We start from the raw sequence: 20288 nt of genomic DNA, 5'->3' as shown, positions 1-20288 counted from the left end.
CCTGCTGCTGGGCTGCCCTGGTTCCTTCTCCTCAAATAAACCCCCTCACACCTGGGGTTCCAGGAAGCAACGGGCAGTGGCCCCTCACACCTCAGGGTTTGGGGCCCGGAGACAGACTTCCTCTGCCCTTAGCCCTGCCTCCCTCCCCGCCGCACACCCACCCAACCACCAGGCCAACACACACGCCCAGGGGGGGTCCCTGGAAAATAATTTATTGGAGAACAAAACCACAAATCCAGCACAACAGTGGTTAACAATGAAGGTGTGTTTTGGGGTTTTTTTTTCACTTTTAAGCCTGTTGCCTGAGGGTGGGGTGGAGGGAGCCTCTGATCCCCGGCACTGCAGGGTGGGGCAGGGGGAGCTTTGGAAAACCCAGATAGTGTCTCTCCTGGAAGCAGCCCCATCGTCCGGCCGACTGAACCCTAAGGGCCACGCGGCCTCCTCACCCCTGGTTCATGTAATCCCCCCAAAGACCAGCCCTTGGGGGGCCTCCTGGGAGCCCAGAGATCTGATGGGCTTGTGTGGCTTCAGCTGCTTTGGGTGGAGAATTTGAGGTGGCCCCGCAGGTGCCAGAGCCTCATCTCGGTGTGTTGAGCCTGCGGTGCCCAGCTGGCCAACTGGGCCCTTACGTCCACTACCTGGGGCCTGTCCCGGAAGGGGGGCTCTCCTCCAGTGTGAGAGGGGAGCCTCGTGACAGAAGTGGGGTCACAGGCAGGGAGATGGTCCTGAAGCCCCCTTTCATGATTCTGGGGGGGCTCTCTGTCCTCTGGGGCCCTGGCTCAGGCTAGGAGGGAGGGCTCTCCCCACCTCCCAGGCAGGACAGACAGATGACCTCACACCCAACCCAAGGCCGAGCTGGGTGTCTGTCTGGGAATGGGGAACCCAGGATGGGTGTTCGGATCTCAGGGAGTGGGGGTACACCCCAGCCCCCCACCACCCTGGGCAACAAGACTGGGAATTGGCTGATTGTCTCCTCTGAACAAGACACTTGGGAATTCATGCTAATGTCAAATCAACTGGCGAGAGGTCGGGGGAGGCCCAAGACGGCAGGGACACCCCACTCATGCTCCAGAAGCAGGCACGGAGCCAGGGGTGGGGCACCGCCTGACCGACACAGACAGGTGGACACCCGGGTCTGGGTGCCCCCGGCCCTGCCGCCTGCCCCTCCACCCCGGCGGCCAGACACAGATCCTTGGGAAGCGGGAAGTAACCCACGGCCGCGAGGGGGCGCTGCGCCGCAGGGCCCGGCGGACAGGAAACACGATGCAACACGGAACCTCCCCACCCCCGCCCCCCACTCGGTACATTATCCTCAGGGAAGAGTACAATAGTCATGCATCAAATCAAATTCCATTGCGCCCTCTTTTTTTTTTCATTTTTCATCCTTTTTTTCTTAAATTACATTTGAACACAGAACACGTAGAATAATAAATACTCTTATAAGACATGACTCCAAAAAACAAGAAACAGAACACGCCAGAGAACAGAAACGTGGACTCTCTCCTCCTCTCTTTCCTAAAGGACTCGTTTAAGTAAGAAATCTGTAAACGGGGGTCCTTGCTCGCGCCCGCGCCCCAGTCTCCACTCCCGCCTCTGCCTTCAGCTCCCGACATTCACTATGTCTTCCCACGGGACTCGTCAAAGAAACGACACACCATCGTCTGCAAAATTATAATTTAACGGTATAAAGCTTCAAGTCACGTATTCCAAAAACTAGCTAAGGATTTTTCTTCATCACATAAACTATACATTAAATATTTTGAGGTATTTCAGAGAAAATTGTCAAAGGCTCAAAGGAGCTGTGCTGGCGATTTCCTTCCGTGTGTGGAGAGTGGTCCTTGGTGTGTGACGGCCACCCGGGCGTCGGGGCAGGCGGGGTGAGGCCGGGGGTTCAGGGAGAGGTTGGGGTACAGGCTCTGGAGGGGGGCTGGCCCAGCGGGGGGAGGTCGGGTGGGAGCCAGTGTGTGCAGACTCGTGCACTATGTGTGTGCGTGCGCATGCATTCATACGCGAGCACGTGTGTCCGTGGATGTGCGCGCGCACAAGCATGCATACGTGCACGTGTATTCACGTGCAAGTGTGCGTGTTTGTGTCCGCGGTGCGTGTGTGCGCATACGTACACGTGTGCACGTGCATGCGTGGACGTGTGGGCGAGGGGGGTGGCTCAGTCGGAAACAGGGACTCTAGGATTCTGCCCCTACACCCAAAGGTTCTAGAAGCATCACTCAGATCCGGTTACTTAAAAATCGGGGAGAATAGCGGGTCGATAAGGACAAGAGAACATTTCACACACATCTTTGGTTCAAGAAAAAGGCACTCATCGACTCCCTATTCCTTCCCTCTCCTTCTCTCGCTCGCTCTCTGGTGGGGGACGGACGGCACGTGGACGGCAGGGCCCAGACAGGCCCCCTGCACGCGCCCGGTCCCCTGGCGAGGGAATTCTAGCGTCCAGCACAAGTCCTAGGGGGGGAATCTTTGGTATCAGGCGTGATTTTTCCAATCACAGACATGAACTTTTGAGTGAGGTAGCCTTTACCTGGGGAGGGGGGGCATTTCACTAGAAAGGTCTCTTGCATTCTCAAAGGGGGGCGGGGTAACCACCTCCCTGGGAGGCAGCAGCCGGCCAGTCTTGGGGGTCACCCGGATGAGACCAGACCGAGGGGAAGGCGGGGGCGCGCGCTCCTCTTCGTTTCTGACCCTTCCTTCCCCCTTGTCAACTTTTTTGGCAAACAACGGAGCAGGAAAATCCCACTTTCTTCGGCGTCTTTGCTGTCCGTGCGCAGAAGGAGTGGCGAGCCCAAGCTCACCCCTGCCGCCCCCCCAGGCCCCTCGCAGCAGCCCCTGAGCTCTGGGAGGCGGTGGGTGGGCTCCGGAGGGTTCCGAGCAGAGAGCCAGGCCCTGACCCCGCCGCACAGGCCTTCCGCTGGGCCCCATGCGCTCGCTGGGCCCGTTTCTCCGTGGAATCTGGACGTTTTCTTGTTTCTGGGGGGTTCTGTCTCCCCGTGTCGTCAAGGTGCCTAAAGGTAAAGTGAGCTCGCAGGGGGGCGGGGCGGCGTCTGGAATTTACCCGCACGTTCAAGCTTGCCATCCCCTCCGGTCTGGGACGGGGTGGGAGAGGGCGCTGGCCGCTGCGCCGCAGGCCCCTCCCCAGACGTTAAGGCAGGCAATTCTTGGCACGAGGAATCCCGGCCGCGGGAGGGGCGGCTAGGTTCTTGGCTGCGGTGGCGGCTCTGCGGGCGGGCGGGGGCTGGGTGAGGGCAGGGGCGCGCAGGGACCCAGCTCCGGGTAGGTTTTGGCGACTTGAGAGGGGCGGAGTTCTGGAAGGGTCCCTGGGGGGACAGGTGGGGAGGGAGGCTCCTCCTGCCTTCCTTTGTTGGTGGCGGGGAGAGGGGAAGGGGGGGTTCATTCTTAAAATTCCTTTCTTTAAATACCCGGTTTATGTCTAGTATGTGCTTCTTGACCCGCTTTTGGGGACGACGAGGTGAGCCCTGGCTTTCCTGGAGGCCCCCCGGGCGTCCTGAATTGAGAGGGAGCCGGGGAGCCCCTGCCCGCCGCCCCTCCCCTCCAGGGCGTGGAGGGATGCCAGTGGCCTGGAGGGGACTGGGAGGGAAGGGGAGGGGCCCTTTTTGTGCGCTGGGGCTGGGGGCGTGCCGCGTCCCCTCCCTGGGTGTGGGCGCCCCCCGGGACGGGTCTCCGGGCCGGCGGGGTGGGGGGTTGGGGGAGGCGAGGGAGGGCTGCGCCCGTGCCGTCGGGCGGGCGGGCGGGGCGCCGGCCGGGGCCTTAGGCCTTGGAGAAGGTGGCGGCGGCGCCGGCCGGGCCCGCGGGGGCGGCGCCGGGCTCCTCCGCCCAGCGGTTCATGCAGCGGCGCCGCGCGTTCATGAAGAAATTGCTGACGGTGTTGAGCTCCAGGCCCAGCTGCTGGGAGATGGTGACCTGCATCTCCTTGGACGGCCGCTTGTTCTCCTTGAAGATGGCGATGAGCGTGCGCCGCTGCAGATCGGTGAACACCAGCCGCTGCTTCTTGGGCTGCAGCGCTCGCTGCTGCTGCTGGTCGTGCTCCTTCCGCTTGCAGGCTGCGGGCGGGGGCGCCGCGGGGGCGGGACAGGGGGCGCAGCGTGAGCGCACCTCCGCCGCGCCCCCGCCTCCAATCCCCGCCCGCCCGCACCCCGACACCGCCGCCCTCTGCGGCCGCACGGGACGGAGGGGAAGGGAACGGGCACTCTACATGTGGCTTATTTGCTCCGTGTAGACGTGGCTGGAAGAGGCGGTTAATTAATAGGTCCTTGGGGGTGCACCACAAACCCCAGTAACTTCCGCCACGGGGCAACCGCGTGCTCACAAGGCTGGGTGGGCGCCAATACCTCCTTCCCTGGGCTGCGCTCGGAGGCCGATCCAGGCGCCCACAGCCCTATTCGGGTATCCGAGGCCCCACCCTAGCCTCCCTCGAGTACCCAAGGGGGGCCCTCTGGAGCTGGGAGGATGTAAGTGGGGGTGTGGGGCCGTGCCTCTCTCCCCACGGCCACCTGGCACACAGTGGAAGAAGGCTGCAGGAGGCTGCCCCGCGGCCAGCAGGTGCTTGCAAAGGGGGACTTGCGGCAGCCCAGGGGGGCGGGGTGGGGGCCCGTGGTCCTGCACACCCCTTCCCCTGCCCAACTCCAAAGCGGATGCCCTCTCCTTAGTGCAGGGGACAAGGGGACAAGGGGTGGAAGAGATGAACTTCATCGGGCTGGGCGGCCTACCTCACCCCGAGGGCTGGGGGTGGGGTGCTAGAGAGCCTGCCCTGCCCCTCCTCCCTGGGAGCCCTTGCCCCAGCTCCTCTGTCACCCCCAGAAGCAGCCCCTGGTGCAGGCCATGCTAGCAGACCCCTGTTGCCAGCCCTGGTGGCCTGCTGAGGTCACACACCACATCGACTTTTGTGGTTCTGGAACAGCCTGAACCAGATGGCATGCCAGATCGATATCCACACACGTCCGCAAAAGTAAATTAATGTTCTCTGTGCCGTGTGGCTCATTTCTCAGGGACAGCAGGTTCTGCCGTGTGAGCTGACGCAGCCCTTCACCCCCTGCCTGCCTCTGACCTGGGACACACAGCACTTCTAATTGGCTGTTATGGGTTTTGTGATTCAATAAGGGTGATGGCTGGACATTTAGAAGAGCCTCTAATGAGGGAGAGAGGAAAGGAGAAAATGAGAAAAATGGTAGGAGGGAAGGGGGCGGTGATCTCGGAAGAAATAGAGCAGGCGAAGCTGTCATGAATATTTTCAGAGGGTGTAAGAGAAAAACATTGTATCCATGAAACAAGAACAGGACGCTCTTCAAGGAAAAGAATAATGACAGGATGAGAAATTATCTTAGAACGTAAATATGTGATAGTTGGGATAAGAGCAACCGGTGGGTTGGAACATAAAGATTAAGCAAATACCCCTGGACACAGACCAGAGTAGATGCAGAGATGGAAAATGAAAGATGATGATAAAGTTAGAGGATGAACTGAGCGGACTTGTCATCTCTTCAAGAGGCAATCCAAAACTAGAGGAAGAGATGACCAAATAGTGATAAAAAAAAAAAAAACACACAGGATTGAAGGACATCAGAGTCCTGTTTAAAAGGACCCAAGAAGCACACAGCTCAGTGAGGGGGAAGGCACTCCCTGGGGCTCACCCTTACGAAATGTCAGAAACCCAGAAAAAGAGAAGATCATAAAAGCTCCCAGAGAGGAAAGCCAGATGTCCTACAAAGGGCTGAGCACCAGAGTGGCCTTGGGCTCCTCAAACACTAGGAAAGAGCGGGGCAATGCCTTCAAAACTCTGAGGAAAAATTATATTCCTGGAGAATTGTATGTCCAGCCAAACATCAAGCATGAAGGCAAAATAAAGATCCAGTCAGACACCCACGGTCTCCAAAAGTCCCGGGCACCCTTTCTCAGAAAGCAGCTGGAGGAGGTGCTCCATCAAAATGAGGAAGTAAAGGAAAAAAGGAAGGCCTGGGACCTTGGAAATGTGATCCCGCTTGGAGATGAGGAGGAGGAGGGAAGAGCCCGGAGAACCGCAGGGCAGAGGCGCTGAGGGCAGGAAGAGCAGCCCCGTCCAGGTCAGGGCAGGGGCACCAAGGGGAGCGTTAAGAGGAGGTAACCTGGTATAGGTGGGGAATTCCACTGAGTCGGCTTTGCATTTTTTGAGGGAAAGAATCTATGATTGGCAACTATTAAATCCTAGGAAAACAAACAGTTGTACAAGGAAGGAAATGAATGCTAGTGCTCTGGGGCTCAGCTGTGATGGGTATTCACTGAAATATTCTAATACTGCAATGCTGAATATTGATTTAGGCAAGACTGTATTTGTGACTCTGTTGAGAAGCTGACAGAGGGGACACGGTGGGGTATGGATCCGGAAAGCAGGTGAGGCAGGACCTGGGGGTGAACAGTGTGCGAGGCAGCCTTTCATGTACAAAAGTGGGGCGCAAGAACTTACGTGCATATATTATCTGCAAGGGAGCACGAAGGAACGGCCTTTACCGCCCATCTCCTTGGAAGTTGGACACCCTGTGAGGGTCCCGGGAAGACCCCCATTCTTTCAAAGGGAAGCCTGAGTCTCAGACATCAAGTCCCCAGGAAGAGTCGAAACTCAGGGGCGCCATGACGTTAAATTCCGAAAGAGGTTCTTGACCACCTGCTGGAATCGCCCGTTCTTTCAGTGACTTAACCCTTCAGGGGGTCACGAATCCATCACACATTTAGAGTAGGGACAGAGACACGAAAGCTCCCCAGAAAGCTCGCAAAACCTTCAAATGTCCAAAGCTGTATATGTGTCCTATCATTTAATCCTTAGAAGAGTTCCCTAAGGCAGGGGTTTTTCTCCTTTACTCAGAGAAGGTAAGCCACCTGCCCGGGGTTGCCCAGCAAATCCCGACCAGGGCAGGACAGGGTTAGCTGGCCTAGAATGGGGAGAGGAGATGTGGGTTCCTCTTACGCTCCCTGCCGCCGCCTTCCCCAATCAAGTGCCTAATGGGGGCCCTGGAGGCAGAGGATGGGGGAGGGGTCGGACGAAGCTAGTCATGAAAAAACTTCCCGTTTTGTCGATCGCAGCAAAAAGAGGCGCCCCTGCCCCCTTCCCCAGCGTTCAATCTAATTACAGCTCCTCACAGCCCCAATCGATCCGGCTCCAGTCGGAGCTGTTTACCGCGACCGGCTCTTCCCATCCTTCCCTCCCCCACTGCCCCGGAGCCCCAGCCTAGAGGCCCCTGCCCAGGGCGGGGGCGCGATGCCAGCAGGGGAGGCCGCCCAGGGCCCCCCACCAGCGCGCCTGCCACCATCACCATCGCCAGCCTCCCCCCGCCCCCCCCGTCAACATCCTGCCTGGCGCCCAGGGGTCAGCCCGGTTCTAACAGCCACTGGGGTCCCCACCCGGGAAGCCCCCAGAGGGCGCGGGGCCGTCTGTGTGACTCCCTCCTACAGGAGGGAAAGGTGAGGCTGGAGAGGACTGACTGGGCGCCGGGCGGGGAGGAGGGCCAGGTGCGGAAGCCGGGACTTCCCGGCCACATCGAACCCCAGCCTCACACTGCGAGGCCGCCGCGTCCGTGACCATCTCCACTGGGGACTGACACTGCGGCCTCCGCCTCCGTCACCTCCCCCACCTGCGTCCCTTCCACCTGTCACCTCCCCCACCTGCGTCCCTTCCACCTGCCACCTCCCCCACCTGCGTCCCTTCCACCTGCCACCTCCCCCACCTGCGTCCCTTCCACCTGTCACCTCCCCCACCTGCGTCCCTTCCACCTGCCACCTCCCCCACCCTCATACCATCTTCACCCCGCCACCTCCCCATCCCATCACTTCTACACCCACTAGATCCCTTCTACTCCTCCAGGCCCCCCACCCCCCATCACCCCCCTCTCCCGCCCACACCCCCATCACCACCTCCAGGACCCCTTGTGTTCATCACTGACTTCCCACTGCCTGTTTTCTTCTGCAGCACCACCTCCTCCCATACCCCTGTCCACACTGCTGAGCCCCATCGTAGGGTCCCCCTCATAGTGCCCGGCAGAGGGGGACCGCCAGCCTGTGGTGGGGGGACAGGGAGTGGCCCAGACACAGACCTTCACCATTAGCTGCGGTTGCCATGGCAGCCGGAGCCGGAGCCGGCTGGGCAGCTTGTGGGACTGCTGGGCTGGGGACCAGACGAGCTCTGGGAGCCCGGGCCGGTCAGTCTCTTGCAGGGCCTCGGGCTCCTCGTTGGCAGAGCTGGACCCTCAGTGCCATCTGCCGCCCTGCTCCTGTCACCCCTCTATTTCCTTCCACTGCTCCCCTTTTCTTCTTTCATTTTCTCCCAACACAACCATGCTCCCACCCTCTCTGGGCCCACTGAGTGAGAGTTGGGACCCCAACTTCCCCACCACCTTCCGGGGCTCCAGGGACTGAGCATCTGACTCTAAGAACCACCGATTCCAAGACACTCTGATCTTAGAACTCTGGGGGGCCCCCACCCCGCCCTGTCTCCCTGTCAGCTCTCGGTCATTGTGGAGTCCAGGGGGGGCGATGCTCTGGAGCAGGCTCTTAAGGGGTCCCGGGGCCCCGGGAGGAGATCCGAGGTGGTCCAGAGAAGACGGAGAGCCCCTCCCCAAATCCAAGCCCCCAGAGGGGGTCCCAGCAATGCACCCGAGGCAGGCTTTCTGTAGGGTCTGGCCGATGGTGCCCCTCGCGGCCAGCAGAGGGCAGCCGCGCCCGCCCCAGCCCGGGTAGGGCTCCAGCCGGGAGGGGGCGGCCCGCGGATCCGCGGCCAGGGGGGACAATGGGAAGTTAACGTGGGCACCCTCACGTTCCCGATGAGAACCCTTCTGTGTCAGGGAACCTGGGGCTGCCCCCCACAGCCCCTTTCTCCCGCCTGCTCCCTGCCTTTCTAGGAAGTTGCTGGGGTCAGCAGACCGCTGCCTGCCACCAGGCCTCCCCTGGGAGCTCAAGGGGGTGACCAGGCCCTCCTCCCACAGATCACTGCAGAGATGTTCCCGATACCATGGCGGAGGGGGGTGGGGGTGAGGCTCGGAGCTCCCATCTGGGGGTCCCTGGGAGGAGCTTGCTGTGGGCCCCACGTGGTGCAGGACAGTGAGATCTGTTCCCACTCAGGGCAGGCCTCAAGCCTCATGCCCTCCCACGGATGGGGGTGCAGCCGAGATCAGGGGTAGGGAACTGGGCTGCGTCCCCCAGAGAACTCCTACGCGTCCCTCAAAGCTCCGCAGCGGTGGCCCTCCCCCAGGAAATGCTTCCCCAGCAAAGCCCTGGGGTCCTCCTCAGGGGTTCCCCAGCCCTGACCCAACCTCTGTGCCCCAGCACGAAGTGGGGCCACACAAAGCTGCTGGCGGGGTGTGTTCGTCCAGCGACACACAGTCCTGGCGACCCCCTCTACAGGTCGTGGAAGAGTGAGGGGCTCACCCCAGGCTTGCAGACCCTGCCTGGGGAACCCCAGCTGGACAGTACCCTGGCAGGCCAGGTGGGGCAGCGGGCGCCCCAGAGCGTCCTCAGAAGGGAGCACCCTGACCATGGGCAGAGAGGGAGCCGCAGGGGTCTGATGAGGAGGTGGCTGGGGCCTGATCGGTCGCCCCTCAGTGGATGGGAGGGAATCTGGTCCGCATGGGAGGGAGGGGGGATCACAGCTTTGCACCCCATCACATGACAGACCCCACATGGCCTTTCCTCCCCTCCCCCTTCCCTTGCCCGCTGTGGTCTGGCTGCCTGGTTGGGGTAGGGGACCAGGACTGCGCCCGTCCTGGGCCATCATCTCGTGCTGTGTGCCCGGGTACAGCTGCCACAGGGGCCTGGTGGAGGGCAACTTGTGAGCGAGCTGAGCTGGCCTGTGTGTGTGTGTGAGCTTCATCTACGTACCATCACACACACGTGTGACCAGGAAAGCCTGTGGCCACAGTGAGAACCGTCCGTGCGACAGGCAGGAAAAGTGCACGGCGGCATGGGGACCCCGAGGGGCCATGGAGAGGACAAACGCAGAGCACGCACCCAGGCCCGTGGGTGGTGGGGGAACACACAGGGGCCAGCAGACCTCCACATGACGCTGGCTTGGAGATGGTCTCAGGATGTGACGGTGTGTGTGGGTAATGCCCCAGGGGAGCCAGGGTCCACCCAGACCCCCAGGACAGCTCCAGCCCCCCTGCCTGTCCCCGGGGCTGCCCCCTCACCAGTCCCATTCAGTGGGAACGCCAGGCCTCCGTGTGGCCCTGAGCACACACCTTGTGGACACTTTTCCTGGTTTACCACGTGTTTGCCCCGACCGGTGACCCAAGGTCCTTGCCCGTCAGCGGCGGCAGACACTGAATGAATGCCCACAAGGGACACCACACCTGTCCCTTCCTGCCCTCATACGTTTATCAAGAACCTACTGTGTGCGTGGCGTGCCAGTCACTGCCGGGGACAGCTGTGAGCACTACAGAGGTGCAGGTGCTTCACGGAGCCACACCCGACGTGGAAGACATGCTACTCCAGCCGCCACAGATAACGGACAGCAAGGAGAAGCTTGGTTCCCAGCAGGGGGTGGCACTAGGCGGGCCTTTGGGGAAAGAGGTGAGCCCAGCAGGCTCTCCCAGGCCTCCGCGTGGGCACAGGGCTGGGCATGGAGGGCGGGACTCGGGGAAAGGACTGGTGGGGGGGGCGGTCGGGAAGAGCAGAGAGAAAGAACAAGAAGAGGCAGGAGCCAGGGTGGCACCAGGGAAGTGGGCCGCCACCCCACAAAGGCCTGGTGGGACGGGGGGTGGGAGGGTTGGGAGCTGGAGTCGCCTCCCCTAGGCCGCCCCCTGTGCTCGGCTTCGTGGAGCAGGCAATTCAATACGGACCTCGGTCTCCGGCTGGGATGATGACTGGTTTCCTTGGCGACGCGTCCCGCCCCAGCCACCAGCTGCCCAGGCCCCAGATGTGGGGAACACTGATGTCCCCCACCGTGGTGGCTTGTCCCCACTGGGCTGATCTGCCCTGAGCAAGCCTGCTGGCCTCCACAGCCCAGAGATGGTGGGTGACTTGCCCAGGATCACACAGGGAGTCACTCTGAGGGACCCCGGAGCACGCAGGCACTGACCCTCTTTACCTCCACCCTGTACCCCTGAGGGAGCCAGGAAAGGGGCTCCCATGGGCTGGAGGGGTGCAGTCATCTCCAGGAGACGGCTGACCCAGGTGCGTGCCTTCTGGCCAGGACCCCTGGAGCTCACAGCCCTTCATCTGCCCCCTGCCCCCACTTCCCTCCCGCCTCTGTTTGCACCTTGGCCAGGGCCCAGCCTGTGGGGGAGGCCACCCCTCCCTCCCTCGCCCTGCTCCCCTGATGGGATTTTAATGGCCGCATTTTCAAATTAATTCTGAGCCTTTCAAAGACTTATCAGGGAATGAGTGTCTCCGCTCGGACTCCGGGCCGCCCCTCCCGGGGCCCCATCTGGAAGTCATACGGCCGGGCGAGGGAGTGGGGGAGTGGGGGTGTCTGGGGGCAGCTCTCCGCCGGGACCTCTAGCCACGGAGACTCCCCCATTTCAGGCTCCCTCGCACAGGGGCAGACCACGCCGGCACACGCGTGCACATACGCATGCAATCACAGAGCTTTTATTTGTCAAGATGTGTTAAAAAGTCACAGCGGCTGGCAGTTGCAAATGGATTTGAAAAAGATGACAAGAAAGCCACCAGCGATAAGGAAGGAACGGAGAGGCCGACCCAGAAGTGGGGGTGGGGGTGGGGGTGCAAGGGTTTCAGTGACTCGGAAACGAATCCGCGGTAAACTGGCTGCAAAGTGGCCCGTCTGGGGACATACGCACCGCGGCCTGGGAGTGGCCGCCAGCATCTGACACAGCCTCCCACTTGCTCTGGTCAGGAGGGCGTTGGAGAAAGAATGACGGGCCCGCGAGAACGCTACACAGCCAGCCAGAGCGCCCCCCGGGCTCGCTCGCTGCCGACCCGCCGTGTTCCGGGTGTCACGGAGGCAAGAGGAACCGGGGACCCTCTGTTGTGTTTTTAAGCAAAAAGGAAAATTAACAGGACGCCCATTTGTGGCCGCTGGACTAAGTGTACCCTCTCTCCGGAGGGAGGAATAGAAACTGCGGTTTGCAGAGGGAAGGGCTACGGAGGACTCGCTCCCGTTCCACTTAAATCTGGAGCCTGGCGAGCGTGTCCACTACTGAAAAGCTAAGCAGCCTCTTCTAAGAAGGCGGGACCCAGATGGGAGGCCGAGGGAGGAAGCAGGGATCCCCCAGGGTGCTGCTCCCACTGGGCTGGGGATGAGAGTCTCCGTTTGGGGAAATGGGGGTGCCCAGGAGGAGCGATCGCCCGCAGTCCCTGCCTGGGCATCCCGGGCTGCCCCCAGCCCACCCTGGAGAGGCCACGCTCAGCTCTCCAAGCTCCTCGCGCTGTGACCCTGATGCCCCATGCACAATGTGCTGCTGGGTTCTTCCGGGTTCAGGAGGTCCCCTGACCCACATGTAGGATGTAGGGGCCCCAGCTGGACTCCAAGGCTGGCTTCTCCCGCACCCTGCGGGGTGGCGTTCACTTGGCAGGGAAACTGAGGCACTGGCATCTCCTTGAAGGTGGTGGGCCCCTGCTGTCCAGACACCAGGTCCCGATTCGCCTTCCCTGTCACTGTGGGTGCCACCCCCCTCCCAGCCCTAGCACTGGGGAGCAGTCAGACAGTACCCGCCCGCATGCAGGGAGAAGTGGTCCACCAGCAGGAGCGGTGGGGGGTGGGGGGCACGGGTCTGAGGAGAAAGCCCCCAGCCCCAGCGGCCTCCAGTATACCAGACCTGAGCCCTAGGTGCGTGGGGGTCCCGGGCCAGAGTCCGCAGTTTGCCCTAGTGCCAACGTGGGCGTCTACATTGCTTCCCTCGGACACCGCCCACTGCTTCCGGGAACACCTGCTCTGAGCCCCAACCGTGTCTACCCCGGCTTCCCCTGCACTTCGCTCTGGCAGCCCGGGCCCTTCTCGGCCACATCTCCTGGTCCATCTGTGGCTTGTGCCCATAACATGCTGGGTCTAAAGACCCCCACCTGGCCCCCCTGTCTGCTCACAGGGCAAGACTTCAGGAGAGTCCTGTTTCCTAACCCCACCCACACCTACACCTTTTTGGCAGAGGGGAAAGTGACGCCGCAGGGATCATCCCAGGGCTGCCCAAGGTCAGGTGGGTCTCCCAAGCCGGCCCTGGCTTCCAGCCCGGCCCCGCCCCGCCCCACCAGCGCTGCCTTCCTTATTGATCAAGGGCCGTATTCAATTAAAAACTTGATTCAAACCAGCTTGTGCTCTCCTAGTTAAGCCGGGGCTTGCCGCTACATAAAGAGACGCCCCGGCCGGCCGCAGCGGCCTGGCTGCACTCCTTGGGGGCGCTCTGGGCGTCCCCACCTCCCAGCCTTTGTCCTCGGGGTTCCACCAGCCGGAAGCGCAGTCCTGCCGGAAGGCAAGGCCGTGGCAGGGAGCTTGCTCTCTAGCAGCCTCGTGAGGGCTCTAGGGCGCCCTGGGGCGCCGTGCGGCAGGGCGCCAAGCAGAGCGGTGACGACCTCCAGAGACCACAGAAGGCCCCCTCTCCAGCTTCCGGGGAGAGGACGCGGTGGGTGGAGTGGAGCCTGGAGACCACCAAGGAGGCGGCGGCAGGCGGCGGGTTGCTCAGACTAGAGTGGTGATGGTTGGTAGGGAGCAAGCCCAGGAATGAGAGATCAGGGATTCCGGACGGGAACGGCTGGGTCCTGGTTAGCTGTAGGATTTTAGGGGACTTCAGAATAAGGGAGCCGAAGACCAGCTCCAGGCCCCCGCCCTGCAACCACGCTTGTCTGTGAAGTGGGGGCGACCATCCCCAGGAAGACACTGTCCGGCCTGGGTTTGGGGAGGGCGGGACCTCCAGGGTTGGGCCCAGGCTCACCCTCAGGGCTGGTGTGGGGGAGGCGGCGACTCTCTGGTGGTCCCTGGGGGCTCGCGTGGGCCCATGAGCCTGCCATCCTTCCCGCACCGTCCACCCACCCAGGCTGCCTGCAAACTGGGACCTGCCGTGACCCTGGGCTCGCTTACTGTCCTCAGCCCACTGAGCTCCCCTGTCCTGGCCTCTGTCCCCGCTGGGCCACCTGCCTGGGACGCGCCCCCCTGTGCAGGAGGTGGGAGCCTGAGCACCTCAAGTCGGGCTCCTGGCTCCACCAGATGCAGCCCGTTGGTGGGACTGCGACCACCCTGTTTACTGCTGGGGAAGCCGAGTCTGTTCCCCCTCCTGGTGGCACCGGCCCCGTCTCACCCTGGGCTCTGTTCTCAGCCTCGGCTTGATGGTCTGTAAAGTGGGAACAATGACCACGGCCGGCTTAAAGGGCAAACACTCTGCATGATGCCATCTGGGTCCTGGTGGGAGAACCGAGGAGGGCAGCGCTTCGGGCCCTTCCCGGGCTCAGCCGGCCCCCCTCCGCTCCCTTTCGGTCTGCCTGAGCAGGGTCCTGGGGCTGTCCCCCCCCACCGGGTCCTGCGACCTGCAAGGAGGGGGCTGGTTTTGGGGGGGGCCCGGGGTATCGGGTCCATTCTGGGTATCGAGCTCCAGTCCCAGGTGGCTCTGGCACACACAGCTGCGACACAGTCTCCCCAACTCTGCGCGTGCATCTCTGTGGGGCCTAGGGTTCCCCACAGACCCCATCCCCTGCCCCGTCTCCATGGGTCCCACGGATTGCAAGCTGCCAGGGCATGACCCGGCCCCCCAAAGATGAGAGGTGAGTGCAACTGGGTGACTAAGCTACATGGCCTCAGGGTGCAGGGCCTCTGAACCCTCCCTGAGGTTCTCCTCGGGGGTGTGGGCTTGAGAGAACGGTCCCAACAAGCACCTACTAGGTGGACCTGGGTCTGTCCATTTCTCAGACGGGGACATTGAGGCTCTGACCCTCACCCCGGATCCCAGGCGAGACCCAGGTATCCAAGTTCCCAGCCAGGATGTCTTTTCTAGGGGGTGGGAGGTTTACAGGAGGTGTGGACCCCTTGAGGTCCAAGGCAAGTTTATTACAGAAGGCTCAGGGGTCTTCGGGCGCATCCAGTGTGCTTGTGGGAGGTGGGCAGATGTCCTCTAAGGGGGCTGCAGGTCAGGACTTGAGGGCTGGGCGGTGGCTGCGATGGGGAAGAGGCTGGGGCCGGCAGAGCCGTGACATCCCGGCCTGGGTGGCGCGCTAGTCCCCCCTGCATCTGCCCACCTGCACCCCCTCCAGACCCAGCCCCTGGCCACCGCGCTGCGCGCCTCTGCCAACCCCGTCAGCACCTCGCTTCCAGAAGCGGCTCCCGCCCGGCCTTAGTTTTCCCCTCTCTGGTCGCCACCACCGCTCGGGGATTCTGGGCTCCCAGCTCACCTGCGGGGCAATGAGCAGAGGGCCTTTCTTTCAATTGCCCCCACCTGAAATCTTATTTTATATATATATTTCTTCTGCTCACTTACAAAAACTACTTTTCCTCTGGAGTTGCAATTTAAACAATATTTGAAGACGGCCGAAGCTATCGACCAGGCGACGGTGATGAATTAGAGACGGTAATTCGAATTCATCGACCAACCCGCCCCCGCCGAGGAGTCGCCGCCCCTCCCCCAGCGCCTCTCCCGTAATTACTGTTTGAAACGCAGCCCGGGAGGGCTTCCTCGAGGAGGCGGCTAGAAAGCTGCGAACTCCCAGGACTGGGGGGTGAGGTGGGGGTGAGCCCCCAACGGCAGTGGGGTTCTGGGGGTCCGCGGGCTGAAATTTGCCGGGAGGTGCGGTCCCCGAATCTCAGATGTCAGTCCTAGGACCTGATTCCCCCAGAGCGCACACATTTTACAGAAGGGTAAACTGAGGCACACAGAGTTGGCTGGCGTGAAGTAGCGGGTGGGGGACCCTGGTCAGATTTCTAGGGTGCTTCACAGAAACAAATAAATCACCCCTTGGGTCCCCCCTGGGCCCCAGATCCGGGAATGAGGGAGGAGGGAAGCCAGGAGGGGGGTGGGGGGGCCCTCACCCCCAGCGGGCCCTTCCCCCTTTCTCTTTGTCTTTCTGTTTCTGCCCCGGTTTGCTTTCCTTTGTATCTTTCCCGTCCTGTCTCTGCCTCTCTGCACGTGTGTCATCCTGCGTCCTGTCCCTTCTCTGCCCTGGTCCAGGAGCAATGACGGGACATCCCACGGGGGCCGTCCCGGGCAGCGAGGGGGACGCCGGGCCGTGGCACAGAGCCCTGCGGGCTGCCGGGGCGCGGAGGCGTCGGGGGGCGCGGGGAGACCGCGGGACGGAGGTCTGAACTGTGCGGGGCGGGGAGCGGATGGGCACCTGCAGGCTCTGCGAGATGCCGCGTGCGGGGCGGCGTGCTGGGGAGGGGTTCGCGCCCTGCCGCCTCCCTCTAACCGCCGCGATTTGCCGCCACTTAACCGCTTTTCATTTGCGCAGCGACCGGAACTAAAGGCCTCTCGGCCGGCCGCCGCCTAATTGCTCAGTCCCAGGCCGAGCCCCGCGGAGTGTAGGCGCCGCCCCGAGTGGAGCGCGCTGGCGGGGCAGCGGCTGCCCAGGGCCCTTCCCGCGCACCAGGCCGGTTAGCGGGCTCACCGCGTGGGCAGCGGCCTGTAGGACCCGGGAACAGGTCCGGGGGCCCGGTTCTTTATCCCCAGCACCCGCGCGCCCTGCTCAGAACGTGTCAGGCCCTGCGCACCCCCCGTCCACTTCCCCCATACGCTCCTGAGACCGCGACTATTCTCCCATTTTCCAAAAGGGGAAACTGGGGCTCACAGAGGTGGCACTGCTGCGCAAAGCTGCAGAGGTCAGGCCGACCCCGCTGGGACGCAAGCTCAGGCTCAGCTTCCCCACCTGTACTTACACCAGCAGCGGGAAGAGAAGCCTCGACTGCCCAGCGGCGGCCACCCTGCCCACCAGCTGGTGCTCCTCACCCCGAGGCAGGCGCCCCCCACAGGTACTTTGTGCCTGAGGCTTGTTCTCAAATGCTCTGGGCGGATCTTTTGGGTGGCCTCGAAGTGTACACTTGAAATCCTGCTAATGGGCCGTGTTAGTTACACACTGTGACGGTGAAAAAAATGGAAAAGCCATGTGTTCTTTGGGGGAACATGCGTGTTGGACACAAAGTCCCTGAAATATTTGTGCTGGGAGGAGGCGGCAGGTAGCCGGTGTGGACGGAGACGGGTCAAAGGCCACATGTTGCCGCTTTGTACCTAACACGTCAGAGCTGTGCCTTTGGCCAGAGAGAGTGGGGTGTGATCTCTGCTACCTGATGTCACTTTGATTGCACACAGTAGGCTGTGGCTGTGTGTTTCTAGGACTGTCCCCTCTGAGAACACCTGTGCCATCATGTGTGTTGTGGGGAGCTGGGTAGAGTGAGTCCTGGCCTTACACAGAACTGACGTATACATGTTATAGATGACCTCCCCACACACTGGGTCACCTGCCACATATGGGGTCTTTCTTTCCTTATTCTCCAAGGTGGAGAACCTAAGAAGCCCACAGGACTCTCAGCTTGTCACCTCGCTCTGCAGAAGGGAAAAACTGAGGCCCGAGTGTGGGTGCAGGCTGGGGCTTGTCCAGTACGTCTAGGGGAAGGGGTGCACTGAACACAAGACCCTTCTCCAGCCCCTCTTCCCCAGCCCCCTGCCTGTCCGGGTGGGCTGGAGGCCCAGCCAGATCCCTCCCCTGCAGGAGGGAGTCCCAGCCCCCTCGAGCCCCGCTAGCCCCAGTGCGCAAGAGGCGATCGATCAGGCGCCTGCGGCGGCTATTGTCCCCGCGAACAGGGCGGCTGCAGCCCCCTCCCCAGTGCGGCCAGGGAAAGACCCCGCACCCAAGCCAGATCCATCCTAGGGACGGGGACTGTCCTGTACCCCACACAAACACGCAAGAGAAAGGGGCCTCCAGGCTGCGTGCTGGGGCAGGTGTGTACCCAGCTGTGGTCAGCTGGGAAGGAGGAGGGAGAGCGGTCCCGTGGGAGCCGCAGGGGGCTGAGGGTCAGTGCGGGCACGGCGGAGACCCGGAGGCCGAGACGGAGCGTCGCAGAGAGAGAGGGAAGGATAGGCGAAAAACCGAGAGCAAGCGAAAAACAGCAGTTTGCCCGGACACGCAGCGGAGAGGCAGACGCGGGGAACAAACGGGCCGCAAGGCCGGCAGCGGCCGCGCGCCAGGAGCCAACGCGGGGCGGGCGCTGGCCGGGGTGTGAGGGCCTCCGAGGGTCCCCGGGGCCTCCCCTCCCCCGCCCGTTCTCGGGTGACCTTTGCCAGCGGCCGGAGAGAGGGAGGGGGCTATCGATCGCGAAGGCCGAGCTACAAAGAAGCGCGCGCTGGGCCCTGGGGCTGAGCGCGGGCCCGGCCCTGGCCGCCACGGCGCGGGGAGCGCAGTACCGCTCTCGGCCCCCCTGGCTCGAGGCGCCGCGCAGGTCTTTTCGGGAGGACTGGAGTGGCACCCCGCGCTTACAGCGGCGGCGCGTTTCGGGGGCAGAACCCCCACCGCGCACACACACCACACACACACACACACACACACACACACAATGAGCGACCCTGTGGGCTGATTCGGGGACCCTCCCTGCAGTGTAAAAGGAACCGGGGAGCCCTGTCCGTCCCGGAGGGGCAGGCAGCACAATCTCCTCCTTCGGGCGACGGTACAGACGGGCAGGGGTGCACATGACTCTCTAGCCTCTGCCCGGAGTCCCGAGCCGGCCGGCCGGCTGCGCGGCCCCGGCAAGGGGAGGAGGGGGCCGGGGCTCCCCGCTGCCGCCCTGCTTGGCGCTGGGGAGCCGCGAGCCGGCGCCCTGGGGTCTGGCGGTGCGCGCTGCGCTCCTACCTGCGAGGCGCAGCGCCGACATGCGCTGGAACTCGGGCTCCTGCAGCCACTTCCACATCCTGCGGAAGGTCTCGCGGCCCGACTTGAGCTTGCTCCACGGCTTGGGGTTGCGCAGCAGGTCGGAGAGCGTGCCCTGGGAGCGGCACAGGATGCGCTGCGCGAAGATGGCCTGCGGGATGCTGTAGCGCTTCAGCTCCGCGGTGATGCGCTGCGCCACCTCTTTGGTGTTGATCTCCTCGGCCCCAGCGCCGGCCCCGGGGCCGCCGCCGCCGGTGCCTGGGCCGCCGCCGCCGCCCGCATGGGACCCGTGTGCCCCGGCCGCCGCCAGCCCGCCCAACGGCGCAAGCAGCCCCGCGGTGCCCCCGCTGGCCGCGCTCCCACCGCCGGCGCCGCCGCCTCCGGGCAGCCCGCGCGCCAGCGCATCCTCGGCGCGCCCCAGCAGCGCGGCGTGCGGCTCGAAGGCGGCGGGCGGCAGCAGCTTGTCCCCAGCCAGGTGGCCTGGCGCGCCGTAGGCAGCCAGCGGCGGCGGCGGCGGCGGCGGCGGCGGGGGCTGCGGGGCGCCGTGCAGCGCGGGCGGCAGCGCGTTGGGCAGCGGCGACAACGGCGACCCCATGGCTGGCAGCTCTTTGCCGTAGGGCCCGTAGAGGTGGCCCACGGAGGCGAGAGCCGCGCGCTCGTCGCGCATGAGAGTGAAGCTGCCGCTCACGCTGGCAGCCAGGCGTTGCGGCGGGGGCGGCGGGGGCGGCGCGGCCGCCGGGTGCGGGTGCGCGTGGGGGTGGCCGCCGTGCGCTCCGGCCACGGCCGCCGCCGCCGCGTGCTGGTGGAACTTGTCGGCCACTGCCGCGAGCGGCGGCAGGTGCTGCAGGGGCGTGAGCGTCGTGTAGGTGCCGCCAAGGCCGGGGGCCTCGCAGGCCATGCCCATGGCCGGGTGCAGCGGGCCCGCCAGCTCCCCGCGGAAGTCGGCGCCGCCGCCCGCGCCGCCTGCGCCCGCGGCGCCCCCGCCGCCGCCGCCGTCCAGCAGGCTCGCCATGCCCGCCACCAGGGCCGGGCGACCGGGCGCCACCAGGCCGCGGTGCTGCACCGCCGCCGAGCGCGCGTGGCCCGGGCTCAGCAGCTCGCCCGCCTGCGCGTGGGCCACGCCGTGCAGGCCCCCCAGGCTGTCTAGGCTCAGCTCCATGCTCGGCCGCCGCGCGCAGGCCCCTCGCTGGCTCAGCCGCCCGCCCGCCCGCCCGCCCGCCGCGCGCGCGCTCCTCGGCGCCGGCCCGGCTCGCTCAAGACCGCCGCATGGCCCCCGCCCGCTCCCCGGTGGCTGCGCGCGAGGCTGCCCGGCTGAGCGGCTCACGGCCCGGCCCGGCTGCGAGCGCGGCCACCAGGATGTGGCGGGGGAGCGGCCGCCGGCGCCCGAGCCCGGGTCTGACGTCAGCGCCCCCGCCCACCGCTCCCGCCGCCGCCACCGCCTCCCGCCGCCTCGCTCTTCTCCCGCCCCGGCCCCCCTCGAGCGACAGGCCTGGCGGAGTGGGCCAGAC

General features: G+C 63.8%; 1 protein-coding gene across 1 annotated transcript; it reads right to left on the bottom strand.

Annotated features, from left to right (window-relative positions):
• Positions 1-3780: 3780 nt before the first annotated feature.
• Positions 3781-19939, bottom strand: ONECUT3 (one cut homeobox 3). Its single transcript, XM_036890775.2, has 2 exons — positions 18763-19939; positions 3781-4073 (listed from the first exon to the last, which is right to left on the bottom strand). The coding sequence occupies exons 1-2, from the start codon at positions 19937-19939 to the stop codon at positions 3781-3783; spliced, it is 1470 nt and encodes a 489-aa protein (XP_036746670.2).
• Between the last annotated feature and the right edge of the window lie 349 nt (positions 19940-20288).

Source organism: Manis pentadactyla, chromosome 12 (assembly GCF_030020395.1).
Source record: "Manis pentadactyla isolate mManPen7 chromosome 12, mManPen7.hap1, whole genome shotgun sequence".
Classification (NCBI taxonomy): domain Eukaryota; kingdom Metazoa; phylum Chordata; class Mammalia; order Pholidota; family Manidae; genus Manis; species Manis pentadactyla.
The sequence above is the reverse complement of the archived record's forward strand: the minus strand, read 5'-3'. Positions and strand labels throughout refer to the sequence as shown.

Bases quoted from the DNA above. Each gene is read 5' to 3' on its own strand.
- ONECUT3 (XM_036890775.2), bottom strand. From the start codon at position 19,939: ATGGAGCTGAGCCTAGACAGCCTGGGGGGCCTGCACGGCGTGGCCCAC. The intron at 4,074-18,762 runs GTAGGAGCGCAG...CCCCGCCCGCAG, and splicing joins GTCGGCGCTGCGCCTCGCAG to CCTGCAAGCGGAAGGAGCAC.